The following is a 27,905-nucleotide window of genomic DNA, read 5'->3' on the forward strand; positions in this document are numbered from 1 at the left end:
GGTTGGGAAAAGAAGCAGGACAGATGATGGTGAGATGGGAAGAGTTGTTGGGGGAAGGAGAAAGAGAGCCCATGGTCTGGTATGCTGAATAAACCGAAAATTGCTGAAAATAAAACCAAGATCTGTGCTATTGGGAGCAATTGTCATCATCACCACCATCATCACCCGGAAGAAACCGCACCGGAGTAGAACAATAGCAAATACTTTCTGAGCTTTTTATTACTTATTAGAATGACTTCCAAGTACAAGACACTGTGAAAAACATATTTAAGAGTGAATTCATACCAAAAAAAAACTGATGAGGAAGGAAAGAGGACCAAGGTGCTTATAATGAGTTTAAGCTTTAATTTATTTAGTGAGGTTAAGTGTCCAGGCTTACATAAATCACATCCTAGACCATCAAGCACATGTAGGAATGGGGCTATGGAGATGTGGTTAGAATTCTTTCAAGAATTATGAAACCAGTGGAAGCCATGGAATATGGGCAGAAGTTTGGTTGTCAAAATGACAGCATAACTTCTACAGAGTACTCACCGTGTGTGGCACTGGTCTAAGTACTTCACGCATATAATATCATTTAATCCTCACCAGACCTCTAGGAAATAGGTGTTTTTGTCCTTATTTTATAATTGAGGAAACTGAATCACAGGTAGTTGGGATAATTTGCTCAAGATCAAACTACTAGCACGTGCAGGAGCCAGGGTGTTATGGTCTGAATGTTTGTGTGCCCTCAATTCTTTTTTTCTAGTGTATCAATAAAAACACCAGGTTTAATATGCATGAAGCCAAAAAATCAATGATGCCAGATACTGAATTTATATTGTAGTGTGCTGTGAACACTGTCCCCTCAAATTCTTTTGTCGATTTCCTCACCCCGAGGATGATTGTCTCAGGAGGCAGGCCTTTGGGAGATGCTTTGATCGTGAGGGTAGGACCTTAGACTTTCCTGCTGTGCGAGGACACAGTGAGAAGGCACTGGCTATGAACCAGGGAGAGAAACTTCACCAGAGGGTGACCATGTCGGCCCTTAACCTTGGACTTCCAAACCTCCTGAACTGTGGACAATAAATTTCTGTTGTTTATAAGCTACCCAATTGGTGGTAATTTTTTTAAATAGAAGACTGAATGGACTAAGACAGAAACTTGGTCCTGAGAAGTGGGGATGCTGCTATAACAAATGCCTAAAGATGTTGAAGTGGCTTTGGAGCTGGGTAATAGGCAGAGCCCGGAAGAGTCTGGAGATGCATGCTGGAGGCAGCCTCCATTGCCGGGAACAAACTGTTAAGGGCAATTCTTGGGAGGGCTCAGAAGAGGAGTGCTGTAGAGAGGGCTTCGGTTTTCTTAAAGAATACCTATGTGGATGTGAAAATGTAGTTAGAAATATGGACAGTGCAGTGACTTCTGGCCAAGATGGAGGTGTAGATGGAGACACTGTGCCTCCTCGCACAACTAAGTTTAAGACAACAAAGTTTTAGTAACAAAAACACAACCAAAACACAGAAAATTGAACTGTACAGAAGTCCAACAACAATGAAGCCTTCATCCAGACAGATAAACCAGACAAAGGAGCGAGCAGTGAGACAGACTGCGCAAACCAGGATCCCAGAACTGGGAATTAAAGCCTAAAAGCACCAAATGGAAAAACTTTCAGGGTTGAGGGGCTGGGAGAAGCTCCCAGGCTCACAGAGAGTTTGTTGGAGAGACCCACAGGGTCCTGAAGGATGCACAGTCCCACACACCCGGGAGCCGGCACCAGGGGGGCCAGGTTTGCTTGCAGGAAGCAGTAAAGGGGACGGAAATCTGAAAGAGAGCAGAACAAACGCCATTGCCCCTCTCTGACCCTCTCCTACATACAGCGTGGCAACCCAGTCACTGGGTCGCCCCGCCCTGGTGAACACCTAAGGCTCACCCCTCATATGGAACAGGCGCGAGCAGACCAAAACATTATGGCTCAAGAAGAAGATCAGCTCAAAGCCCCAGAGCCAATACTTCTCAGCGACCAAGAGATAGCCAAACTATCAGATGCACAGTTCAAAGCACTGGTGATCAGAATGCTCACAGAACTGGTTGATTTTAGTCCCAAATTAGAGGAACATATGAAGGCTAAACTAATTGAAATGAAGGAAAATGCACAGGAAACCAATAGTGATGGAAAGGAAACTGGGACTCAGATCAAGGAAGTAGACCAGAAGGAAGAAAAAAATGAGCAAACATAAAAGAATGAAGAAACAAGAATTCACATAAAATGAGGAGAGGCTTAGGAACCTCCAGGATATCTTTAAATGTTCCAACATCTGAATTATAGGGGTACCAGAAGGGGAAGAGGAAGCACAACAAGTGGAAAACTTATTTGAACAAATAATAAAGGAGAACTTCCCCAATCTGGCAAAGGAAATAGACTTCCAGGAAATCCAGAGAGTCCCAAAGAAGGTGAGTGGGCCCAAGAAGGAACACACTAAAGCACATCATAATTACATGAGCCAAGATTAAAATGAAGGAGAGAATCCTAGAAGCAGCAAGAGATAAGGGGACAGTCACCTATAAAGGAGTACTCATCAGACTGTCAGCGGATTTCTCAAAAGAGACCTTTTGAGAAAGGCAAGAAGGGGCTGGAGAGAAGTATTCCAAGTCATGAAATCCAAAGACCTACAGCCCAGATTGCTCTATCCAGCAAAGCTTTCATTTAGAATGGAAGGGCAGATAAAGTGCTTCTCAGATAAGGTCAAATTCAAGGAGTTCATCATCACCAAGTCCTTATCATATGAAGTGTTAAAGGGACTTATCTAAGAAAAAGAAGATAAAAAATATGAACAGTGAAAGGACAGCAAACTCAGTTATTAACAACCACACCCAAAACAAAAGCAAACTAAGAGGACAGCTAGATCAGGAGCAAAACCATAGAAATGGAGATGACATGGCGGGTTAGCAACAGGGGAGTGGGAGGAGAAGAAGGGGGAGAAGGTACAGAGACTAAGTAGCATAGACGATAGGCAGAAAATAGACAGGGGGAAGGGCAAGAATAGTATGGGAAATATAGAATCTAAAGAACTTGTGACACATGGACATGAACGAAAGGGGGGGAATGGTGGGGGAGGGGTGTGCAGGGTGGAGAAGAATGAAGGGGGGGAAATGGCACAACTGTAATGGCATGATCAATAAAATATATTAAAAAGAAAAAAAGAGATATGGACAGTGCAGGTTATTCTGAGAGGTCTCAGATGAAGTTGAGGGTTATTAGAAAGTGGAGAAAAGGGGATCCAAAATGGCAAAGAGCTCTGCTTAACTCTGTTTGAGTCCTAGTGTTGTGCGGAAGGGAGAACTTGTGAGCAATGAAATTGGATATTTGGTTGAAGAAATTTCTAAGCAAAATATTGAACAAGCAGCCTGGTTTCTCTTGAATGCTTATACTAAAATGTGAGAAGAGAATACAAGTGGAATTTTTCATCAATAAGGATGCAGAATTTTTTTTTTAAAGATTTTATTTATTTATTTATCTTTAGAGGGGAAGGAGAGGGAGAGAAACATCAATGTATGGTTGCCTTTCGTGGGTCTCCTGCTGGGAGTTGGCCTGCAGGGAACCGGCCTGCAACCCAGGCATGTGCCCTGACTGGGAATCAAACCTCAATCCTCTGGTTCGCAGGCCCGCGCTCAATCCACTGGGCTACGCCAGCCAGGGCTAGGATGCAGAATTTAAAGATTTGGAAAATTCTTATCACTGTCTAATATAGTATATATTTTATTCATTCACCTTGTTTCCTGCCTGCTCCTCTCACAAGAATGTAAGTCTAATGGGAACAGGGATTCTTTTGTTAGCTGGTATTTCCTCAGTGCCCAAGTACAAAGTAGGTACTTAATAAAATTTTGTTGAATGAATCAATTAGTCAATGACCATCAGCCATAGGCATTACATAGATTACATCTTTTAATCCACTCAACTACCCTTTCTATTATTAACCCCATCATGAAGAAGAGAAAACTGAAGCTTAGGGAGGATGTATAACTTGGTGAAATTCACCCCAATAGTAATTGTATAACTGGATTCAAACCTAGATCCTGTCATTCCAGAGCCATGGTGTCCAATACCATGCCGTACTGCCTCCGGTATACTAGAAACTATGTTTCAAAAGCTGGTAAAATGCATTAGTCCAGAGGAGGGCGATATGAATGGTGTGGGGTCTTTAAGCCATATTGTGTGATAGACTGTGGAACCAGAAAGTTTTACACATAAAGAAAAGCTTAACTTTCGTGAGGGATTGAATACACAAAAACTAGATCCAAATATTTGAAGAGCTGTAGTGTAAGGCAAAAATTTGTTTATTTTGTATAGTCTGGAGAGCAGAAACTGGAATTAATGGAGCAAATAAAGAAAGTCAGCCTATTCCCTGCTTGAGGCACAGCAAATGGAGGGCGCAGGTAGGGTGAGTGCAGACGGACACCTGTCCCTGGGCCTTCAGGGCTCTTTGACGACTACGGACTCACTCACGGCTTTCAGGGTGTCATAACTTCAGAAGGGAAGGGCAAAGGGACATTCTGAAGGCAAGTTGCCTTAGATGAAAACGTGGAGCCAAAGAAAGTGAAAGAATGTACGTAATTGTGCTTCTATTTCTAAAGAGCAGAGTTCCTAAAATGGGATTACTGGAGCAGAAGCTATAGTCAAAGGGAGTATGTAGGTTTTGTTTGTTTGTTTGTTTGTTTGTTTTAATGGTCAGGGAAGGCTGCTCTAGGAGATGACAATGGAGCTGAGACCAGGATAATGAGAACCACAGAAAAGAACTTTTGTTGTCCCCATTTTATCTTTTAAAAATATTTTATCGATTTATTTTTGGAGAGGGGAAGGGACAGAAAGAGTAACATTCATGTGTGGTTGCCTCTCACAATGCCCTTACTGGAGACCTGGGCCGAAATCCAGGTATGTGCCCTGACTTGGAATAGAACCAATGACCCTTTGGTTTGCAGGCTGGCACTCAATCCACTGAGCCACACCAGCCAGGGCAAGTATGTTGCTTTTAATTGTGATAGATGGTGCAGGTAACTGTTTCAGAAAAATTTTAGAGCAGGTCACATTCCTGTAAGTTTGCATGTACTAATCTCCAGTTCTCTTCACCAGTATTGGATGTTACTGCCCTCATTTTCTTTGACACTCTAAATAACAAAAATTACAATTGGCCCTGACTAGTGTGGCTCAGTGGTTTAAGTGCCTGCCTGTGAAACAAAAGGTTGCCAGTTAGATTCCCAGTCATGGCACATGCCTGGGTTGCTGGCCAAGTCCCCAGTAGGGGGCGTGTGAGAGACAACCACACATTGATATTTCTCTTTCTCCTTCCCTTCCCCTCTCTCTAAACATAAATAAACAAAATCTGTAAAAAATTATAATTGGTTTCTTTAATTTGCATATCCCAAACTACAGTGGGGTTGGTCATCGTATATCCTTTGGTCATTTTCCTTTTGAGTTATGTTTTTCCTATGAATTTGTAGACTCTCATATATTTTTCATTTAGATGTAGATGTTTGATTTAGAAACATTTTTACAATCTATTGTTTGTCTTTTCAGATTTATTATCCTTTTACCATTAAAATTTTAAATTTTATGTAAAAAAAGTGAAATGAGGAAAAGGCCTGGGGTGGAAAGAAAGATTGGCCACAGTTTCAGTAAATTTCTAAAAATCCTCGGTCAGGATATAGATGAGTTTGGGTTAAAAAGAAATGACTGGAGGAGGAATGCAGACAGCTCTTGGAAAACCTTGGCTTGAGAGAAAAAGGGGAGGTTGGGGAAATCATCCAAGACTGCAGAAGTATGCAGAAGAGAGCTTTTCAAGATAGGAAAACTTCTGTGTTTGAAGGGAGTGGGGAAGTTGAAGACCCTACCATATGGTTATGGGAGCAAGCTTGCTTGTGCTTTGGAAGAGCATGAGATGGAGGGCTGGGGACACCTCTCGGAGGTTTGAGAGTGACCTCAATCACGTCCATTGTTTGAGCCCTGGTATATTACAAAATTAACTACTAAGATGGTTTTGATAATACTTAGTATATTTTAAATGTTTATATTTAGCAAATGAAACTTTTAGCAGAAGGCAATAATATAGTGCTATTCACAAAATACCTACAGGCAATTTTTTAAACTTCAGAATTTAAGAGCCTTATAAGTGTGAGTCTGCGCCTAAAGGATTCATCCGCAGGGTGCGGATGAGTTTAGGAGGATGTATGCAGGTTAGAGGCTCTCCCCATCCCCCAAGGTCTCCAAAGGCCTCAGAGAAGTGTCACAGAAATGCCCCATCCTTACATAGACGCGTTACAGAGGCCCGCTTGCCTTGGTTAGAGGGTGTTCTGTCACAGCATTCTGAAGTCCAGGAGAGCGGACCCACCTGGACCCCCAAACCAGAAGCCTAGGCGATCAGCGTCCTGGAGTGATCAGTGTCTGAGGCATCCACAGGGGGGCAGTGTGACAACTCAGAGGACCTCTGAAGAGACGACTACAAAGTGTCACTCTTCCTCCCGCGGATCTTCTCTCCCAACCCCCTCAACATTGTCCTTCTCGGAGTTATTCGAGGGCTGCCCACCAACCCCCACACAGGGACAGGAGAAGGAAACTGACAAAGCCCTCTCTGCACCTGGAAGACTAAGGCTTGTCATCTTGTCGCGTCCATAGCACCACCCCTTTAAGTACAGGTGTCCTCGGTGGAAACATGGAAAGTGGGAAGGGGGTCGGGACAGGCTGGTGGTATCTGTAGTCCTGTGCAGGGTGGGTGAGGCGGTTGGCGTTGCCTCTGCTTCTCTTACTTCGGGTTTGATTTGCAGTGCCATTACCCAGCACAAGGGGGAGCTGCCACCTTCCAAAACTTGCCCTGCTGGTCTCTGCTCTGTAGGAAGGTGCACTGCCAGGAGAGAGGGGTAGGTCTTTGGTCCCCTTCCCCAGCTTTCCTCCACCCAGAACTTATATGCAGTTTTGTTCAGGCATAGGGTGGGGGTACCTCTGGAGCACAGGCCAGTAGAGTGGAGGAGACAGGGGACAACTGGAATGGAGCTTAGAGTGCTGTAGGGAAGAGAGACCCTGCTGCTGGGCTCTCCAGGTCAGGGTCCAGAAGCGGCCTGGACCCGGATGCAGTCGGAAGGATCTATATTTCCAGAAGAGCCGAGCCAACACAACCCAGTACTGACCCCTCCCCCTTTAGGGGTAGGCTGGTGGGGAGCGCCGGCAGAGAGGGAAGAGGCCTATGGGGATAAAGTAGTGGTTCTGGAGTATAACCCTCTTCACCTCAATATATTTTTCTTTATTTTAATTTTTTTAGCCTTTTAAAGATGGAGGTGATGTCCTGGTTGGTGTGGCTCAGTGGATTGAGCACTGGCCAGAGAACCAAAGGGTCACAGTTTGATTCCCAGTCAGGGCACATGCCTGGGTTGCGGGCCTTCCCAGCAGGGGGCACACGAGATGCAACCATTGATGCAACCATGATGCTTCTCTCCCTCTCTCCTTCCTTTCCCCTCTAAAGATAAATAAAATCTTAAAAAAAAAAGATTGAGGTGAAAAATAAAGTTACAGAAATAGAGTTTACATAAATAAAATAAGCTTAAGTGTATATATAGTTCAATGATTTTTTAACTTATGTATTCACTACTTATTATGCATAATACTTCTGTGCATGTGTATACAACACAAGTACTTGCGTGCTCACAAGTACGACTGTTTACTCATGTATGTCACAGCTCTCGTGGGCAATTCAAGTCAGCAAACTTATATTAACTTAAGGAGCTTCTGTGTGCCTAGAACCATCTTATTCTTCTGCAAAAAAAAAAAAAAAAAGAGTGAGGAGCCCTAGCTGATGTGGTTCAGTGGACTGAGTGCCCACCTGCAAACCAGGGGTTCACCAGTTCGATTCCCAGTCGGGGCACATGCTTAGGTTTCGGGCCAGATCCCCAGTTGGGGGTGCGTGAGAGTCAACCACACATTGATGTTTCACTCCTCTCTTTCTCCCTCCTTTCCACTCTGTAAAAATAATTAAATAAAATCTTTTAAAAAAATAAGGACAAGCTAATGATGGTATTGAGAGGAATGCATGTGACTGAGAGATTGACTTCTAGTTCAGTATTTCTCTGAGCTCATTATCACCTTCCCTCAGAAAGTCTTTTTAGACTTTTCTAACACCAGCCCAATAAATTTTACTATAGATTTTTTAAAAAGTAAGGACAGTACATGTTTGTCCAGTGGCTGTGATGAGGTCAGTATTACTACAAATCATAGTCATTCCTGGACAGGATGACTCGATTAGTGCCTTAGACGGCAACAGCGGCTGTGTGATCACTTGCAGTGGCTGTATTTCGGGAATCCAAAATGAGACAAATTGTCAGTCATGTCTGAATACACTAACTCACAGGACCTCAGGAAGGTATTATTGGATCCAGGGTATATGGTCAGGGCAGCCACACTCCTAGCAGAGCCAGGAACTGAGTGGCTAAGGAGAGCATTTTTGGGAATCGATCCTGCTCTCTGGCCTGGTGCTACATGTCTCTGAAATCTGGGCGAGGAAGGGTGACGTCTTTGACCACAGGCGGGATCAAAATGAGCTGCAGCCTGCTGCATGCGTGTGAGTCTGCTAGGCCTTCGGAGGCACTGGTGTCCCGTTCCCCTTTTCTTATCCCCCCCTCCAACTTTGTGGTCAGCCTGTCCTTGCTTCACACAGACCTCATGATCCCATCTTGCCCCAAATCAGGGAAGTGCCCCTAGTGGGAAATCAAATGAGTGAGCAGGAAGTGACCCATGGTGAGGCAGCTCCACACCTGGCCTGGTTGGTCCCTGAGTCAATGAGCTACTTCAGACACTCAAAGGAAGTCCTTCCACCAATTCACTACAGCGTGGACACCTCTTCTGTTCCCTCTTCTGCCCCTGCTTCCCCAGGTGTGGGTCTTCAGGGGCAGGAAGCTAATCTCTTCCTCCTCTAAGCCACGAAGGGGCCCTTGGAGGAATAAGGGACTCTGGGAGTTCTTGGCCTCAGCGTGGAGGCAGAGGAAGCTTCCTGCCCCTGGAATGTGGTGACAGCTCTGATCTAGGGTGCCTGATCCTGTTGTGGAACCCCTGGGTCCAGGACTGGTGAGGGACAGGAGAGGACAGAGGGGGTTGGGCCTGACTGGGGAAGGCTGGCCTGGAAGGCACTCAGCCATCGGCCTTGGGCCAGGGTGGAAAGTATGTGTGTGAGCTCATTTGGAAGGTGGCTTTCGGCCAGTCGGGCCTGCCTCCCTTTCAGGCCCCCGCTGTCCAGCCTTCTTGCATGATGCCTCTAGGTCTCCCTGCCCCCTCCCATCTCAGGGTCTCCCCTGTCTCCCAAGACTGTCTGAAGGAGGAAGGCAAATCCCTCCAAGATTAGGTGTGCAGGAATTGATCTTCTAAAGGAGGCGAATTCAGGTTTAAGGGGAGGGGGCGGTTGGAAGGGGGAATGGGAACTGCCAGACAATGGAACATCCTTGACTGGGGGCTTTCTTGGGGTTTTAGGGGGTGGGAACTGCCCTTGAAGCCCCCCCAGACCCTTCCACAGCCATTCACCATGCTCTTCCCTCCCCCGACCTGCTGCCATTGTTCTACTCAGGGCCTCAGCTTCCGCGTGTCCTGCTGCCTCCTTTCTTTCCTGGCAATGCCTGCTCTTGCCCCCATGAAGACATGTGACTGCTGGCAAAGTAGATTCCTGAGGAAGGGCCCTTCTCCCCGGCACCCCCAGTCCCCATGCTGATGCTGGATGCACTGCAGGGCTGAGCAGTCGAGCACGCGTGCATGCTGGCAGACCCCCCGCCATGCAGACGCCCCGCTAAGTGGGGTCCACACGGGAAGGGATACTCGAGAAACATGGTCAGAATCTGTCTGTACAGAAAAAGAAGGGGAAAAAAACCAGACGACCCAGGTTTTAGTTTTGGACTAACAAACTGTGGCTTTCATCAAGTCTTATCTGGGCCTCAGTTATGGAATCTGTAAAATGGAGGCAGTGTTAGCACCTGCGTCATTGGGTGTTATAAGGATCTTGGCAAATGTCGGTTTCCTACATTCGGAAAGGAAAAAAGGAATACAGAGGGGTTCCAGGGAGAGGACTGCGATGTCCATCATATTGTGGGGAGAGGGGGCCCTTGGGGAGGAACCCTGAGAGGTCAGCAGAGCTGGCCAGGCTGTGTGTTGGGGGCCACTCTGCTCAGAGCCCTCTTCTCTGGGTTCCACTTAGATCTTCCCTTCCCACCCTGCTGCCCCCCTGCCTGCCTGGCAGCCTTGGAGGTATGGGCGCAGCTGGTGGCAAGATCCTTAGAGAGGGGAGGTGATGGCAAGGGACTCCATGGCTCCCCCCTCCAAATGTGTGGGGTGCAGTGTGGGGCAGAGAACTGCCTCTCTTCAGCACTTGCCCCCAGTTTAGTCTCTTCGGAGCCGGCTTCCCTGGGTTCTGCCCAAACCTCCTCACAGATTCCCCTTGGCTCCCCCCTCCTGGCTGCTCTAACTCACATGTGCTGCTTTCGAATAAAGGAACTTGGAACCATAGACATTGGGTCAGGCCCAATGGACAAAGGGGGGAGGGCCAGTGAAAGCACATTTGCAGGTCTCGAAGGAGCCTTGGGGCCCTCTTCTCTCTTCTCACCCCAGCCTGACCAGGGCAAGCAGTTCACTCAGCCAGGGCCTGGAGGTGGCCAAGTCACTTCCTGGGTAGCCAGGCAGGCTCACTGGGCTGGATCCCTCAGGCCCAGGGCAGCACGAGACCAGCAGCCTCCACCCCGCAATTCTCCCTGCTCCTCCACCCCTTCCCCCTTTGTCTCTAGTCCTCCATTCCCATCTTTCCCCTTTGGCTTCAGAGAGCATCTTGTGATTCCAGAATCGGGGCCAAACAATTTCCTCGTGATGGGGAAACCGCATTCAGCCTTGGGAGCCCGGGGCTCTCCCTCCTCTTCCCTCTGGCCGTCCCCCCCTCCCCAGGCTCCTCCACTGGTTCCAGCTGTGTTTTGCAGAACTCCCACTGGATAACATCTGTAATTGCCTCCAGATGTGGGCCACAAAAACACAAGGGGGCCATGAGCTCATCTTTGAGCTCCTTGCCACATGCACAGGCCTCACCACCCCTAGACACCCCTGACTTTTCCGTGCCGGCTTCTCAGGGGTCCCTCTCTCCTCGGGTGAGGGTGGCAGAGAGGTGGTGTCCAACTCCACTGAGACACACGGGCTGTGCCAAACAGCTGTTGGCAGGAGAGGCACGGGAGGCCGGGTGCCGGGTCAGGGTTCCTGGCTGGCGGGGAGGTGGGGTACCCCTTCTGCCAAAGCAATCACATCAAGCAGCCCTGAATAGCAGCTGGATAGGACTGGCCTAGGTGGGGCCAGGGCTCTTGGAGGCAGGCTGTGGAGGGGGCCTGGGATGAAGCCCAGGGTGGGCTGGGCTGAGGCAGGAAGGGAAAGGGGTGGGACGTGGGGGAGGACTGCTCCCCTCCAGCTGAGCTGACTCAGCAACTGAGCTATTCCTCCCTCAGGCGGGTTTCGGAGGAAGGGTGGGTCAGCAGCCTGGGAACCCTGTCTGGGCGGCAGTTTGTAAGGAAAGAGGAAACAAAGCCTGGCTATTCTGATCTGCCTTCCAACCTGACCATCCTGCCTCTCCTGGGCGGTTGGGTAAGAGTCCTGTTTGGCCAGAGACAGGCCACTCCTCACTGGCCTCGAAGCAGCCAGTCTGTTTCCCTGTCTGTTACCTCTGCCCCAGGAGCCCGGCCCCAGGCCTGAGAGAGGCTGAGATCCTGAGGGCTGGGTGGAAGGCCTGGCAGAGCCTGGGGCTGAGTATGATCCTGGGAATCCCCAGCAGGAGGCACAGGCCTGAGGAAACAGGGTCTGTGGCCAGATCACAGGACAGGACAGTGCAATTTAGGAAGTTTCTGAGTGGCCTCAGCTTGACTACTTCCTCTTGCCTTGGTAGCCCTGAAAGGTAGCCCCTTAGGTCAGGTTGGGAGGGCAGCTGGGCCCTGTGGATCGCCCCCTCTGCCCTCACGGAGTACACCTTCCTCCCCAACTCTGGCCCCTGAATCCCTTTATCCATCAACAGTAAACATACTCCTTTATGAAAAATACCAAATGCTCCCCTCTCCTGGAAAGCACTGCTCGTAAGCATGCTCCCCCTTTCCGATCTCCTTGAAGCCGCGGCCCATTCACCCTGTGAGAGAACTTCAGCCACACAAAGAATGTGAAACACCATTTATTCTTTGTGGAAAGGTTGAACAAGGTCAAAAATGTCCTTAGAGGGCACTGACCCAGCCCCGCCCTGCAGGTTCCTGGGGTCGGATGCCTCTGCCCCCCACCCCCACCCTTCCCCATGCCCCTTGTTAACAAAAAGGAACGATTTGAAAGGAATTCATATATAATAATTATAATAAAAATATACATTAAACAAAACAAAAAACCAAACAAGACAAACTTAGCCGAACTACCAGCACCGTTCTCCCCATTTCCCCCCCCACCCCGTGCCCCCACCCCTGACATCCCTCTCCTTTCACTCCCTGAAAGGTCTCTCACTCTCCCAAGTCCCTGGTACCATGACCACCTCGGCGGGGTGGCCGAAGGAGACTTCAAATGGGTGGGCTGGGTGGGGGTGAGGGGCGCAGGACACCGATAGGAGGCTGAGGGGTGGGGGCATCAGGAAGTGAGGGGGTAACCTGCCCAAGAAATAAGAAATGTACAGGCACCTGCCCCTCCCTGAGGCTGGCTGAGGCGAACTGACTCAGGGCTGCCTGTTGCTGGGAGCCTCCTGCTCCCTAAGAGGTGGGTGGCTACTCTCATTAAGGGCCAGTCCCCAGTCCCCAGTCCCTGCTCCTTTCTCTGGGCCCCTCACCCTTCCCCTCCGTGCTGTCTGGACAGAGGGGAGGCACCAAGAGGAGTAGGTGTGCCCTCCTCAGGCCCTTCCTGAGAGCTCCAATAAAGTAGACCCTCCCCTGGGTACCACAGCCCACTCTGTGGCATCCTTGCTTGCCTGGCCTGCTCGCCCCCAGCTGTCCACTCCTGCTGCACCTTTTGGTCCACCCCGACCCCTCTGATGCCCTGCCCCTGCCACTCGCCCCAGCTGCATGCATTTGAACCTTGAGGCTCATCCCCAGGGCTCCCAACCAAATCTCTCCCCAGGGGCCCAACCCAGTGGCTGCGCCCCCTGGTCTCATCTCAGCTGTTCCCACCTTGACATCTCCATCCAAGGCTAACAGTTGGGAGAGTAGGGCTGTCAAGGGTTTCTGCAGCCTCAGTTTACTCCTTAATGGCTCAGGCTCCTTCCATAAAGTTCTTGGGGGCAGTGGGTGGGGGAGAGGCAGATCTTTGTGGATGGAGAGGACTGACCCTCTCTGAGCTTTCCTTTCAAGATCTTAAGATGGCTTTGCAGCTCCCACCCCCTCACACTCTCTCAGGGTCTCCTTTCATAAAAGGTTAGATTCCTTTTAGCTGAAAAGAGTGGTGGAAGGCTGCCAATTGGGTATACCTGGGGGCTTGCTGGGGCTGGAGTGCCCAGAGCCTCCTGAGGTCAGAGTTCAGAGGTTAAAGGTATGTCAGGGAATGGAAAGGAGCAGGTGACCCCATTTGACCTTTACCAGTGAGGTCTCAGGGTCCTGCCTTCAAGTGCAGAGCCAAGACATTCAGATGAGGCTGGACATACACCAAGGTACAGGGGCCCCTGAGGGGCAGAGAACTGGAAGGGGTAGCCCCTGTTCAGCCCCCAAGGGACCCATCTTGGGAAGAAGCAATGCCAGGGATGAGGGTAGGAGGGGCCAGTCATAAGGCAGAGAAGGGAGGTGGGGGTGAGGAGGGAGCTTGGAACAGGTGAGAGCAGCCCACCCACCACCATCTGCTGCCACTGGCCTTCAGAGGCAAAGTCCACATGGTAGGAGTGGGCGGGCAGCAGTGGGGGTCAGACCTTGTCCAGCAGGGACCGCTGGCAGTAGAGCAGTCGCTTGGGGGTCCCATGGCGTCTGAAGAAGAAGACTGCGAGGCCCACTGCCAGCACCAGGAGCAGCAGCAGCACGGGCAGCACCACGGCGGCTGCACTTACTGCCCCGCTGCCTTCCTCGTCCACCTCGATGATGATCACCTCCGTCTCCTCCTCAGTTCCCTCGTCTGGCCGGCCCCCTGCAGGGCAGCCCATCCAGTCCCGAAGGGCAGACTTGGGGTAGCCTGGCTCTACCTTTAGCTTCTGGTTGTTGAATTTCCAGTATCTGTTCCCCTTGTAGAAGTACGTGAAGACTGCAGGGGTCAGCGAGAAGGCGGCGAAGGAGACAGGTGGGGCCGTGTCCAGGAGGCCCCGAGAGAAGAGCAGAGGGGAAATGTGTCAGTGAACTCAGCTAGAAACAGGGTAACCTACACCAGGTGGGAGGAGTGGTGGGGACTAATGGCTCGAACACGCGGGAAGCACTTAGCCCAGTGCCTGGTCCATGGCAAGGGCTCCACTGTCATGATCGTCGTCATTCTTTTCCCACAGTACTCTCCACCTTTCCTCCTCTTTCTTAACTCCTGTACCCACTGACCCTCCCCACAGAGGCACTTCCCATGCCCCTCTCACCTTCATCGCTGCCCATGAATGACCCTCTGGGAGACTCAGGGATTCCTTCCCAGACCTTGATATTTTGTGGGTAGTCGTTGTCCACTGCCCTGAGCTCCTCATTGAAACGGTAGTACCTGGTGGAGCAAAGAGGAAGGGAAGTGGTTGGGCACTGGGCATGTCCTCAGAAGGTAGCAGGACCTGGAACTGATTCTCCAGTGAGTTAAGAGTGGCTCTGGACAGGGGTTTTGAGTAATGAGGGCCTGCAGCTGAAAGTGGCGGAAGGTGGGGGCGGGAGGGAGGGCTCAGGCTGTAAGAAGCCACCAGCAGCCCTTAATGACAGTGCCAGGCTGCTGGAGCGGAGGCATGGTGCTGGGGGCAGGGGGCGTCAAATGACCAGGTCTGAAACAGTGACCCGGTCACATCCCACTCACTCACTCATCACCCAAAGGAGGCTGCCTGTTGCTAGGCAACAATGGGGGCTTCGCTAACTCCTTCTCCAGGGAAACATGCCAGAGGTAAAACGGGTCTCTCTCCAGAAGACAGGGAATCTGGTAGTGGTGTCTGAGGAGGCAGGCCTGGGGGCGAGGGGTTGAGATCTTACTTATTTCCTCGGAAGAAGTAGGTCTTTCCATTGGGCATCCAGAAGAGAGCAGCATCGATCCTGTCAGTAGGCAGGCCTCGGCCCAGCTCCTTAATGTGCTTGGGGTAGCCAGGCTCCAGGGAAGCTTCATCAAACACCCAGTGCTTATCTCCTGGGGAGGCAACGGAAGGGCGGGATAGAGGTCCCACTTGGGTTCTAGGGTCTGTGGAGCAGTCAAGTGGAATCTGCTCACCCAGGGAGACCCTCCCCACACCCAGAGACCGACGCCTGATTACCTTTGAAGAAGACAAATTTGCCATCCTTCCTCTCGTAGGCAGTGTTGATGGATGCAGGCAGTCCCCGCCAGAAATGGCCGATGGGCATCGGGTACCCATCTATCACTTGGTTATTCCTCACCCGCCAGAACCAGCGCTCCTGGGAGGCAGTCGGGGGAGGAAGAATACATTATGTCTTGCCACTCAGTTCTCTGGCTCAGTCCCCAAGGCCGCCCCACTGCCTCCTGGTCATAGAGCCCTTCCCCACGCCCCCAGCCCACGTCGTCCTCTCACCTTGAAGACAAACATCTCCCCTCGCAGCACAGCCACGGTGTCAAAATTCCCGTCACAGATGTTGGGCCCATAGGTGGGGTTTTTGGGCTTCTCAGGGAAAGAGGGCCTGGAGGTGGTCCTGGGCTGAGGGGGCATCTTGGTTGGGACTGACTTACTCCCTGGGGCAGAGAACACAGGAGCACTTCAGACTTGGTGGAAGAGGGAGAGGAAAGGACAGATGGGCAGACAACACACTTGGAAAAAGGGGGAGGGCGTCGGAAGCAGTCAGGTAGGGAGGGACAGAAAAGGTGGGCTTGAAACTGGGAATGGACAGAGGCAGAGTTGGGGGGTGGTGGGGAGACTGTAGGGCATGGGAAAGGGGGAGAAATATGCAGGCCAGAGACGAAGACAAGGAGCGGAGAGAAAGGAGCAGATGTGGGCATCGATTACTTGCCATAAAGTTGCTGGATGCCCCTGCGGTCATCATCGGGTAGGACGAAGTTCTCCGTGTCCATCCACTGGTAAAAGGGTGCCATGATGGCTGAGGGATCATTGGAGTGCTCGAGGCCCAGGGCATGGCCCAGCTCATGCACAGCCACCAGAAAGATGTCATTGCCTGGAGGGACGGGGAGGGTTACCATGGCAGTCTGGGTCCCTTCCCAAAGACTCCCAGCTTCGCTATCAGAGGCTTGTTTCACACCCAACTCTGCCTGCCAGGTTTTTCACTCAAAAAGCCACAAAGGCCCCCAGCTCTTCTGGGAGAAGCTGAGAGAGCGCTCTGGGGCTGGATCCCAATCCCAGGAGACCCGTACTTAGGGAAGCTGAGGCCCTGTCTGGGTCTGTTTCTCCCCAGATGACATCTGTCTGGAAAAGGGGTGATGTGGATGCTCTGAAGTCTTTGACTGAGAAGTCAATTGTGGGGTGATAGAGGAAACCACACATAAGTAGTTCAAAACTGGGTTCCTTTTTTGGTTGGAAGTCAGACCTGGAGATCTTCATAGTCCCTAGTAGCCCTGAGATTTTGGAATCTAAAGTTTTGGGAAGAGGCAGGAGAATGCTGTATGAATGACCACTGACTCTCCCCAGAATAGGAGTCCCAGAGCTCACCATTCAGATCCTCATTATTGACAGTCCAGGGCTCGGCAGAGTCAAAATGGGTGTCCCCTCCGATGTTGGGGCCTGGGAAGTAGGCGTGCGCAAGGAAGCCACCCTCGCCATCGAAGGGTGTACTGTCACCGTGGAAGCCATCAGCGAAGAAGATCATGATGTCAGCCTGCTTCTCATGGCCCTCGTGGATGTAGGAATAGGGTACCTCTCGGAAACGCAGCGGTGTGGCGCTCTCCCACACGCGGAATGCCTTGCGGATGGCCTCATACGTGGCATACTCGCCTACTTTGGGGGTGTAATTCTGGATGCTGAGGTCCAGCCACGTGGGGAGAGGATTACAGTACGTTAGGATTACAGGGGACAAAATTCTCCTTCCCTATACTCACTCTCCCAGGACTGACTGAACTGCTCAGCCAGCTTTGCCTGACCCAGCTCTTCTTGCTGCCTCACGATGCCTCTGGCCCAAGTACTAAGGGCTTAGGGGACCCTCAGGCTTTCACTTTCTGGCCCTGAGGTATACCCTTCCCCCTTACAGGCCGCTCCTCTCTCCAGGGTTACAGCTATTCTCCTCCCCACTCCCAAGGATGCATCTGAGGAAGAGGTAAACATGGCAAGATGCCTCTGAGTCTCTGTAAACGCAACTGTAGGAAAGGGTAACCCAATGTGAGAAAGGCCACTTGCCTGCTGGACTCACCAGAAAGTAATCTCATTATGTTGCCATTTGGAGCCCTGGATGGCATATCGCTTCCTTCGAACATTGGCCTTGATCTCAGCTCCAAACTTGTCAGGAACACCACAGCGGGGGCGCTTCATGGCCCTGAGGTAGGTGGGAGTGTGAAGAGTGGGATCAGTATAGTGTATGAAAGCCAAAGGTTTTCAGAGGTCAGGGGGAATGTCTGGCCCAGGGTCAGTGTGGGCAAGGTCAGGGTGAATAAAAAGAGGGTCAGGATCAGCATATGGAGATGAGGCAAGGGCAGGAGGCAGGCAATCAGGTAGCAACTTCTGTGGTGCTCAGTGCTGTGTCAGTGGGTGCTGGGCAGAACTCCTGCCAGGGTCTAGCACTTACTTCATGGTGTCTGCATCAACCTTGCCTGTCACTCGTAGACCGTAGAACCTCTGCATGGCAGCAATGGCAGCTGAGAGTGACTGAGGCAAGCGCTGTGTGTGGGTACGCAGGTCCCCAGGGGGCAGGTAGCCATACTGCTGCAGCCAGGCCTGTAGGGAAAGGGATGTGGCTTAGAGCATCCCCACCTGTCCCAAGGGAAGCCTCTGCCTCCTCATGGCACTTGGCATGAACCCTCCACTTGATGAGGAAAGGGCAATGAGCTTCCGCCTGGCTCTGGCAGTGGGTCTGGAGGCACTCCAAGGCTGGAGGCTGGACCCGAACTCTGGCCCAGGCCCCAGTATGGCTTGTCCTCCTGGAGCTGCAGGCCCCAGCTCTGGACGTTGGCTGTAGCTGTCTTCAGGATGCGAGCCCTGGTTGTTTAACCAAGTTCTCAGATGTCTTTTCAGGGTGAAAAGGGGAGAGGCTGAAGGGCTCCACTCCTGGGGCTGGCATGAAGCCCTTGTGGAAGAGGGGTGCCAAGCCTCAGGGCCCTCACAGCTGAGATTTTCTAGAAAGGAGGGTCGAACAGGAGCTGGGGCTGAGGCTGGCTGCTGACAGGAGAAGCTGGGGCCTCTGCAGGCGGTGAGAGGTGTGATGCAGCCCGAGCGAGGATCCCTCCACTGCTTCCATCCAAGCAGCATCTGGCCTAAGGCTGGGGACCTAAACCATCCATTTAAGGATCTCAGTAGAGGGAGTGGGAGATGGGGGTGAGGTGGAGATTTGGTGACTATAATTTATTTTATTTCAGGCATGTTGTGAATTGTTCATAATATAAAGGCTGGCATATTGCCTTAAAGTAAAGTTAGGCTTTTTTGGTCTTTGATTGAAAGGCACACACACTGAGAAAACTTGTTGAGGAAAAAGTCTGCCTTTATTGCAAGAACAATGCAGTATTTTCCTAAAGCCTGCAAAGTAAAATGAGCCAAGTCATATATGGGATGTGAAAATACTTGGATTCTCAAATGGGGAAGATACTGCCCGGACAGCTGGTACCTGCTCCAGCTCTGCCTCCATCGGCAGTCCAGGGAGGGGTTGCACAGCGCCTGGGAGAACTTGGGGTGCAGAGGAATTGAGGCTGCAGTGATAGGTGCTGTACCTTCCACCCCAGGTTATAGGATAAATCTCCACGTGGCCCTTTGCCTCCAGGCTGATACCCTAGTGGTGGAACAGTGCTCTTGCACAGGGTAGAGGTGATTCAGGAGCAGCTGACTGGGGACCTGAGCCTACAGGGGCAAGAATTGCAACATAGTCTTGGGAAGTAGTCCCCCAAGGATGATGGAGGTAGGGCCTGAGATGTAAACAACACAGCCTTTCCTCAGCCAACAGGCCTGGCCGGAGGAACCCTAGCACCACCCTACTCTGAGAGCCCTTTCTCAAGGGCAGAAGAGAGAGGAAAGTTTAACCTCTGGTATACCACAGCGGAGCAGAGCAGGGTGCTTCAGGCCTGGGCTGCTTTCCCCACAGATATATGCTTGCCCTGACGTGTGCTGGCTGATGCCTCAGCTAGTGCCTTCAGGAAGCCTACTGTGGCCTATACCAATCTGTGCAGGAAACTCCCTTTGCCCCTAGCCCCACCTGTAGGGCAGACACATTCCAGGCTTTGGACCCCAGTTAGGAGTTCAGCTTTGGGGAAGGATTAGAGTGGCCTATGCAGAGCTAGAAATCGGGAGGACCGAGGTAAGGTCCCCTCAACCCTCAGGGAGCGAAACTGTGGGGAATTCTAGGGCAGGATGACAGAAGAGAGGGTGGCAGAGAGGCGAGGAGAATCTGCAGCCAAGAGCTCTGGGATAAACCCTTCTCCCTGATGAGCCTTTCAGGAAGGTAGGCAGGTGTAAATATTCACACCCCCAACCCCCACCCCACACCCAATAGTCAAAAGTGTAGACTGAGTCAAAAAAGGGACTTCCCTCTAGTCAAGAGAACTGAAAGGCCTGGAAAGGACGTGCCCCTGCCCCTCTCCTCCCATGCCTAGGCTTTCTTCCCTCACAGGGGCAGACTCTGAGCAAAGCAAGAACCACAGAGACTATGAGGTTGGAACCACAGAAGAGAGGACTCTTGTGTCTGCGGCTGGGTGGGGGAAGGGCCGAGTGCCAGGCAGGCCAAGGGGAGAAGAGGGCTGTACTGAAGCTGGTGCAGGAGGGAGCCTGGTGGGAGGAGTCCCGCCGCCCCAGGCCTGGGCCACCCCAGCTCCTCTTCCACATCAGCCTGGAGAGGGAGCAACAAGTTGGGTCAAAGGACTGTTCCTTGGCTTTGTCTTGAAAACCGAGTGGTGCAAAGCATTCCCCAGGACAGTGATTTTCAACTCTTTTCATCTCAGGCACACATAAACTAATTACTAAAACTCTTCAGGGCACACCAAAAAGTATGTATTTTTTGGCCTGACAAAAAATTGGTATGATTTTGATGAATTCACACCAGACAGCTATTGTGTGTTGCCAGTTGTCATTTTCTTTTATTTGACGATCTAAGGAAAAAAGAGTTTAGTGCCCCTGACGAATAGTCACGTACTGCATGTTTTAAAAATCCTTGCGGCGCACTGGTTGAAAAGCGCTGCCCTATGGGTTAGTCAAGGGAACGGCTGCCACCTCAGGCCTAGGAGCCCAGGGTTGGGGGGACCCTCTGGCTCTCCAGCAGGCCCTGTGGAGGAGCCTGTGGGCCTGCTCTCCCCTCCCTCTGCCTCACACCCCTCAATGGCCCAGAAGCAAATGGTGGTTCTGGCACTGGGACTGCCCATGATCCACTTAAAGCGGAGAGAGGGCAGCCCTCCTCCCTTTGGGGGCCTAGTGGGGCAGGGGAAGGAGGCAGGCAGGGCAGGCGATGTTGGCAGTGGGCTGCCCCCCCGATGCCCAGGCTCCTTTTGTCGGGAGCTCTCCTTTCACGCTGCGCATGAAGACTCCAGGCCTGGAAGGGTTATGCCTCCTCCTCCTGGCCAGCGCCAGGCTTAGCCACAGGGTGGATTTTCACACTTCCGGGTCACCCCCTTCCTAGGGCCACCCTTCTTTCAGCCTCAGATCCCTTCAGGACAGAGAGAGTGTGTTCTTTCTGGAGATGTTTCCTCTAGGGGTGGGACCAGGGCGCCGATGGAGTCGGAGGAAGCCAAGTCCAGATCCCCTCCCCCTTCTCAGGCCCTTCCCAGCCCCTCCAGACCGCACCCAGGCACCCAGGCCCTCTCGGGGCTGAGTGGGTTGGGATGTCCCAAAATAAGAAGCTGATCGAATCCGTCTCCCACCTTCACCCCAAAATAAAAGAGGGAGAAAGGAAAAACCTCTTCAGACAACTCCCACGCGACTTCCTCCCGCCGGGTGGGCCAACGTCGGGGAATTGGTTGGGGGGCGCCTGAGTCAGCCAAGACCTGCGCGGGCGCCCGGGCCCAGGCCCTGTCCCCACTCCTCCGTGCGGCACCTCAGGTTCCATGCAATTAACACAGAAGAGCAATTAACACCAAAAAGGGCCCAGAGGCGCCGGCGGGGGAGGGGGCGGGGAGGAGGCGGCCCGGCCGAGCCCCCGCTCACAAGGAGAGCTTTGTGTGCGCGCGAAGGCGGCCAGGGCGCCAGCGCCGCGACCCTCGACGCCAGGGTTCCCGGGCCGGGACCCAGGGGGATCCTCTCCGGGGCACCCGGGCCGCGGCCGCTCCGCCGTCCACCCGCGACCCCACCTGGGCGCGGATGCGCGGGTGGAGGGCCGGCCCGGCGGGCAGCGGCCGCGGCGTGGGGGTCCGGGGCCGCGGTCCTCCAGAGCCCTCCCTGGCCGCGCGGCGCCGGCGAGCGCGGGCGGGAGAGCGCGGGCGAGCGCGGGCGAGCTGGAAAGTTAGGGAACAACAAACTCCAGCACATGACAAGAAACCAGGAGAGCGCGGGGTCTGAGCCGAGTCCAACCCCTCAGCCGGCTCCCAGCCGGTTCCAGAGCGGAGCGCAGAGCCCGGGGGAACTGGGGAGGGTGGGGAGTGGGCCCGGCTGTAAAGTTCTTCCAAGGAAACGAGTGGGGAAGAAGGCGGCGCGGGGGGGTGGGGAGGGTGGAGGAGGCAGAAGTTGGATCGACTTGGAAGTCTGGAGGAGAGAAAGAAAAAGGAGGGCATCCTGCCGGCCGGAGCACCCGGGACCCCGAGAGCCCGCCGCTCCGAAGGGGGCTTTCCACCGGAGACCCCCGAGCTCGCCTCCTCCGCGGCACGACCCCGGGCCGGGCCCGAGGGGCTCACTTACTTCGGGGCTGAAGCTGCTTTGGGCCAAGCTGAGGGAGGCGAGCGCGGTGGAGAGCGCGAGCAGAGGGAGCAGCAGGCTGCGGGAGGGCCGAGGGGCGGGAGACATGGTCCGCGACTGTCCGGGCAGAGCGGCCGTGCGGGCTCCGCGGCGGGGCCCGAGCCCTGGGGTCGCGCCGCCACTCCCTCGGGCGCCTTTGTCTTCGGGAGGCGCTGAATTTGGATTCCTAGAGCGCTGTCCGCCTGGAGATGAGGCAATTGTTCTTGAAAGCGCCTGTTAGCTCGTCCCCTCAGCTCCGTTTTTTGATCTTTCTTCTGCTTAGTCGGCGAACTGGATCGCGAGCCCTCTCTTGCTCTCTCCTCTGGTCCCTCCCTTCTCCCACAGCCTCTCCCCCACCCCCGCCCCAATGCCCTCCTTTCCCCGGTGCGGACGTGGTTGTTTCAGCCTGAATCCAATTACAGCCAAGAGCCCGGTTAAAAACACACACACACACAAACCTAAGTTGACTTTCTGTGGTGAAGGCTGCCATCTCCGGGGTCTGAGGCCACAGCCGAGAGCAGGGGATAATGGGGGGACCCAGGGAACGGGATGTGGGCGACTTTCTCCCCCTAAACATATTTTTAGGTGCTCAGATTCCTCGGGTATTCATCGTGTGTCTCACCTCCGAGTGGGAAGTACTGTGAGGCCTGGTGGCTGCAGGAAACAAGTTCAGAGTCTGGGATGGTGGTGGTGGTTGGTGGTGGTGGGCTCTTCCACGTCCTGAGACCTGGCTTAGGGGATAGTCTGTTGGGACCTGGGACTAAACCAAATCGAATTTTTGTCTCTTATGCTTGACAACCACCTTTGTCACCCTTACAAAAAACAAGAACCACCCATCAACTAACCCCACAACCATGCTGAATGGGGAGGGGGTCCCTATCCTCGTAAAAAAAAAACCACAAATGNCTGTGAGGCCTGGTGGCTGCAGGAAACAAGTTCAGAGTCTGGGATGGTGGTGGTGGTTGGTGGTGGTGGGCTCTTCCACGTCCTGAGACCTGGCTTGGGGGATAGTCTGTTGGGACCTGGGACTAAACCAAATCGAATTTTTGTCTCTCATGCTTGACAACCACCTTTGTCACCCTTACAAAAAACAAGAACCACCCATCAACTAACCCCACAACCATGCTGAATGGGGAGGGGGTCCCTATCCTCGTAAAAAAAAAACCACAAATGTTCTCCCTGTCTTATGCCACTTGCAATCTGGTTGCTCCTTAAATTAGAACTGCCTGGGGAGGAAAGGGGAGCAAAGTGATGAAATCCGGGAAAAGGCAAATCAAGTTTGGTGTAATCGTCAAGAGATGGGAAGTTGGGACTTTAAGGATTAGTTCCCTACACTGGAAAAGGAGGCAATTCCTTTAAGGGTAAAATCTCCAGGGCTTGACTAGTCTCTGAGAACAAAAGCTGGAGGAGGTATGTGGGAGAGTGCAGGCTAAAACTAGCCTTAAGAAAAGGAGACAGATAAGAGGTTGAGAACCAGATCTGGAAAAGGCAAACAACAGAAGCAGGAAAAGTGTGGGAGACAGAAAACTCGACCATCAGTGAAATCTGAGACCCAAGGATTGCATTGGTCAGCAAGAGGGGAAGGAGGTATTGGGGGCAAGAAGGGAGGGAAAGAAAGCAAGGGAAGGCATAACAGAAGCTGGACAAATTAGGTCAGGTAGGAAGCTCCCAAAATCCTAGAGATCCAAGAACTGACACGTTTGTAGCACGAGAATGGAAAAAAAAAAGTCCACTGTTCTGTATTACAGACGGAGCAAAGATCCTTTCCACACCAAATCCATGATCAATTAAATAAAAGGGCTCCGGCTGGTGTGTCTCAGTGGATTAAGTGCCGACCTGGGAACCAAAAGGTTGCCCTGGATTCTCCGCCAGGGCACATGCCTGGGTTGGGGGCTGGGTCAGGTTCCCTGTAGGGGGTACAGGAGAGGCAGCCAGACATTGATGTTTCTCTCCCTCCCTAACCCTAAAATAAATAAATAAAATCTTAAAAAATAAAACAAAAGGTTTCCCTGGTCTCAGGGGTGGGGGTGGGGGGCAGCTAATGGGTCTGTGGGAGGTATGTCGGGGATACCAAACCCACAGGGACTGTTTGGGAGTTGAGTACCTCCCTAGGAGGGCGGCCCTCTCTCTAACCAACCTCTGAAATTCATTCATAACCATGGACATGTCAAGATCCAAATCTTTAGAACACGCAACACCCAAGTCTGGTTCTAAACTGACACCAGTTGCTTGTAAAGAAATGGACCTCAGCTTAAGAACTTTTTCATCAAAACGTTTATTAAAATGTGTAACTGCATGCAGACTGAGCCATATATTGGCTTTTCAAGGATTGAATGCCTAAGATGAAGGAAACTGCTGCCCCTTTTTCATGTTTGCAGAGCAGTAACTGCCCATAGTTGGGCCAGTCCTATGACCAGCAAAGGAAGGGGTTAGGTGCCTCAGAGCAAGATACCCCTGAACTGGAAGGGGGCAGGGGTGAGGGTACTGAACCAACACCATTGCATGCACTGTTCTTATAATCCATTCTATGTGGCATTCAAGCTCTTTTGCTCTGAAGATGGATGGGGAATTAAAAGATGGTTGGGATGAGGCATGAATGTGACAGGCAAGAAAGCCAGAGAGCCAGAGGGAAGGGAGATAATTGCTTTTTATTGACTTGGTAGTGGGCTCCGCAGAGCAGCCCCTTTAGGTTTAAGAGCATTTGTCTGCTTCCTTTCTTCTTCCTGCAACTTCTCCTGCTGCCTGAGCTGCCATGCTTGTAATCCAGCATCCATTTCCTGTGACAGCAGTACAACTCGTCTCTGAAACAGACAGGAAAACAGTGTGGGTAACATCTGGGGCTTGAGCTCTGCACCATATATCCTTTCACTCACAGATCAAAGTCAGAGGTTTCAGCTGGAAAATGACACTGTCAACTGGGGAAGGGGTGGGGCCAGGTTCCCAGCTGGGAAGCAGGAGGAAGATGGGAAAACCTGTGGCAGAATCTCTCACTACTGGTTCCTGCCCTAGGAGTACCCTACTTTATTCCTTCCTTCTCACAGTACTATTAAAACTTTAGTGTGAGGGGTACATGTTAACTTAGGTGTCAACACAGCTCAAGGCAAATTATGGCTTAAACTTTCTCCTTCATATCACATGCAGGCTGCCCTGGCTGGGGCTTTAGCCACTCACTGCAAACTTCTCCCTTTGGGCTTTTCTTCGAAGCTGGCCTTTCATTGGAGGAGCAGGGCGGCCATCTGCAGAAGTGAGAGATGTGAGAGAAAAGGCAAATATTAGGCACGGCCTGTAGCACCTTGTGAAAGCACTGACAGGAATGAGGGAGGAACTGATCCACCCACTGTAAAGTTCTACTAAAACATGTCCCTCACCCTCAAGGGTGTCAGAACCACCAAGAATAAGCTCCCAGGCATGTTCCTACTCGATTTCACTTACCCCCCAATAGCCTGGAATTCAAGGTTCTTTGCAATGCTGAATTGTCTCAGTTACCTTCAGAAACATTCCACTCAAGCTGATCACCGTGCTACTCACCATGAGCCTTTGCTCCATCTTACTTTATACTGAGAAAACAGCCAAATTCCTTGCAGCCAAATTCTCATCCTTAGGCCCACCTCAAGCCCTACCTGTCCCAGAAACCTTCTCTAACCTCTTCAACTTTCTCTTATGAAAGAAGCACATATCAATCATTTAATATTCATCTGTTTGCCTTGAGACATTTATTGCACTATTGTTTTTAACCTTATTCAGCCATCTCAAGTCCTTTTGGAAATTAGCAGAGCAGTGGAGTATTATTTAATTTTCAAAATGTCCATGCTTTGTTTCCCCAGCTAGACTTTGTTTCTTGTGACCAGGAACTGTGTCACTAAGCTTTCACTGTAGTGTAGGCACATGTGCACAGAATAAAAGTTTCATAAATAGCTGCAGACTTGCTAAGAGGATGCAGTATCTCAAATACCTTATAAAGGAGTTAAAGAGAAAGGGCATTTCAACAAAGAAACAAATAAGAGTGAAACTGTGTCCAAAAGTTTGAAGGCAAGACAGATAAGGGATATTATTTATCAATCAAGGGAGCCAATAGTATGCCAGGTGTACATCTGTCATTTCATCTTATCTTTACAAGAACCATATGAGATAAGTGCTTTTTACAGATGTGGAAACTGAGGTAAACAATTAAGTAACTTGTGCCCTGGCTGGTGTAGCTCAGTGGATTGAGCGCGGGCCTGTGAACCAGACGATCGCAGTTTGATTCCCAGTCAGGGCACATGCCTGGGTTGCAGGCCAGTTCCCAGCAGGGGATGCACGAGAAGCAACCACACATTGATATTTCTCTCCCTCTCTCCTTCCCTTCCCCTCTAAAGATAAATAAAAATATTAATACAAAACAAAAAAAACCAATTAAGTAACTTGTCCAAAACCCACAAAGTTAGCAAGTAGAGAAATCTGGATTAAGAATCAATTCCAGAGTCTTTCCGACATTCCATAATACTTCAAGGACCTTTTAGGCTTCCTACAGTAAAGAACAAATAGACAAGACCTACACCATCCTCCTCGGACACCAAATATCTGATAAAGCAGGATCACACCCTTCTAAAATCCAACAGGACTCCTCTCTCTGAGATGCTCATTTAGGCAGTCTTTCAAGGAGCTCTCCCTGTATTGGGTACCAAATGCTCAGTAATGCACTCATCACACAGATGGGCGGTTCTTCCCAACTTTCTAAGAACTACGTCTCACTCTGAGAAACGTAGTCTTTTCACTACCTCCCAGGGGGCCGACCCAAGTCCCAGTTGTCTTCTGCTTATCTGCACAAGGCAAAGGATCCTGTCTACCTTTATCTTCCACAGGAGTAGTTTAATTTACAAAATAAACTAGGGTTTCTTCCCCCTGTAAAGTAGGTTGTCCACCCAGACACACTCCCACACCCCTGCTCCGTCCAGGCGCGTTCTCTCCGAGTGAAACTCTCCCGAGTAGAGTTAACTGTCAGGTCAGTGCTCACCCGCGTAAGACCAGTCGGGGAGCTCCGTAAGGGGCCCGTAGCCGGAGGGGTTGGCAGCCAGGCCCTGCCTGGGAGAATAAAAACAGTCGGGTTAGAGCTCATTAAAGCTTCTGGGTCCCCCGCTTCTCTAAACCGGCACTCACTGGAGTCTCCACTGGCTGCCCGCCCGAGCCGCTGCGCTGCAGTGCAGCCTCCGGACACCTGCTGGGAAAACAGGGCAGAGTTGGGAGAGAGGCCGTGCTGCCAGCTCACGGGACCCACGCCCACCTCCACGGGCTCTCGAGCCTGTGCACCCTACATCCACTTACTAGAGAGCAGACTACCCAACGCGGCCATGCTGTGGCTAAGGAACCGGAAGTGGGCGTGGCCTCAGGGGACACGCGCGACGCTGCAGGGGAAGCAGGAGGCCGCCATCCTGAATCTGGTTTTCAATCACGGGCCCCGCCATCTTGGGTCATTGTACGGAAGAGAGGGACAACACGGCGGCTTGGTTTTGGGGCCCGAACGGTATTTCATCCTGTGCATTCTCATTGGTGGTTACATCCTCGGTGGAGTTGTTCTCCCAAACTGAACCGTTCTGAGCTGTTTCTACGAGTTCCCTGCAGCAGTCTCTAGTCCTTTGAAATTTATCTTTTATCTCAGCCGAGTAACACACACATCACCGCATTCTATCTTCTCCCTCATTCCTGTAACATTTTTCCCAGCCTAAGAGTCAAACCTAAAGAATCAGAAAGTTTGGGTTTCAGTTCTCACTAATTTATCCAACAAAATTGCAGAGCTATGTGACGAGCACTGTATTAGGTCTAGGAGACTCTGGGGAGCAGGAC

At 51.5% G+C, this 27,905-nt stretch overlaps 2 protein-coding genes and 1 non-coding gene across 6 annotated transcripts; all 3 read right to left on the minus strand.

Moving 5' to 3' along the window:
- Window positions 1–745: 745 nt before the first annotated feature.
- On the minus strand, window positions 746–839 carry LOC118981003 (small nucleolar RNA SNORA8). The gene has a single exon (XR_005065255.1). It is a non-coding gene; the product is annotated as a small nucleolar RNA SNORA8 (small nucleolar RNA).
- Window positions 840–12,194: 11,355 nt separating this feature from the next.
- MMP14 (matrix metallopeptidase 14) lies at window positions 12,195–22,427 on the minus strand. Its single transcript, XM_037037699.1, has 10 exons — window positions 22,050–22,427; window positions 17,812–17,960; window positions 17,440–17,562; window positions 16,746–17,053; window positions 16,093–16,254; window positions 15,660–15,817; window positions 15,387–15,525; window positions 15,112–15,262; window positions 14,529–14,644; window positions 12,195–14,212 (listed from the first exon to the last, which is right to left on the minus strand). The coding sequence occupies exons 1-10, from the start codon at window positions 22,152–22,154 to the stop codon at window positions 13,881–13,883; spliced, it is 1,743 nt and encodes a 580-aa protein (XP_036893594.1). The 5' UTR covers window positions 22,155–22,427; the 3' UTR covers window positions 12,195–13,880.
- Window positions 22,428–24,341: 1,914 nt separating this feature from the next.
- MRPL52 (mitochondrial ribosomal protein L52) lies at window positions 24,342–27,440 on the minus strand. 4 transcript variants are annotated; one of them, XM_037037715.1, is made up of 5 exons: window positions 27,387–27,440; window positions 27,222–27,282; window positions 27,079–27,146; window positions 25,257–25,321; window positions 24,342–24,886 (listed from the first exon to the last, which is right to left on the minus strand). In XM_037037715.1, the coding sequence occupies exons 1-5, from the start codon at window positions 27,412–27,414 to the stop codon at window positions 24,734–24,736; spliced, it is 375 nt and encodes a 124-aa protein (XP_036893610.1). In that variant the 5' UTR covers window positions 27,415–27,440; the 3' UTR covers window positions 24,342–24,733. The 4 variants fall into 4 exon arrangements, with proteins under 4 accessions (XP_036893610.1, XP_036893611.1, XP_036893612.1 ...); XM_037037716.1 differs by having other exon boundaries at window positions 27,222–27,279; window positions 27,387–27,436; XM_037037717.1 differs by having other exon boundaries at window positions 24,777–24,886; window positions 25,250–25,321; window positions 27,222–27,279; window positions 27,387–27,436.
- Window positions 27,441–27,905: the final 465 nt, after the last annotated feature.

This window comes from Sturnira hondurensis, unplaced genomic scaffold (genome assembly GCF_014824575.4).
Source record: "Sturnira hondurensis isolate 20B ecotype Veracruz unplaced genomic scaffold, ASM1482457v3 Scaffold0023357, whole genome shotgun sequence".
NCBI lineage: Eukaryota > Metazoa > Chordata > Mammalia > Chiroptera > Phyllostomidae > Sturnira > Sturnira hondurensis.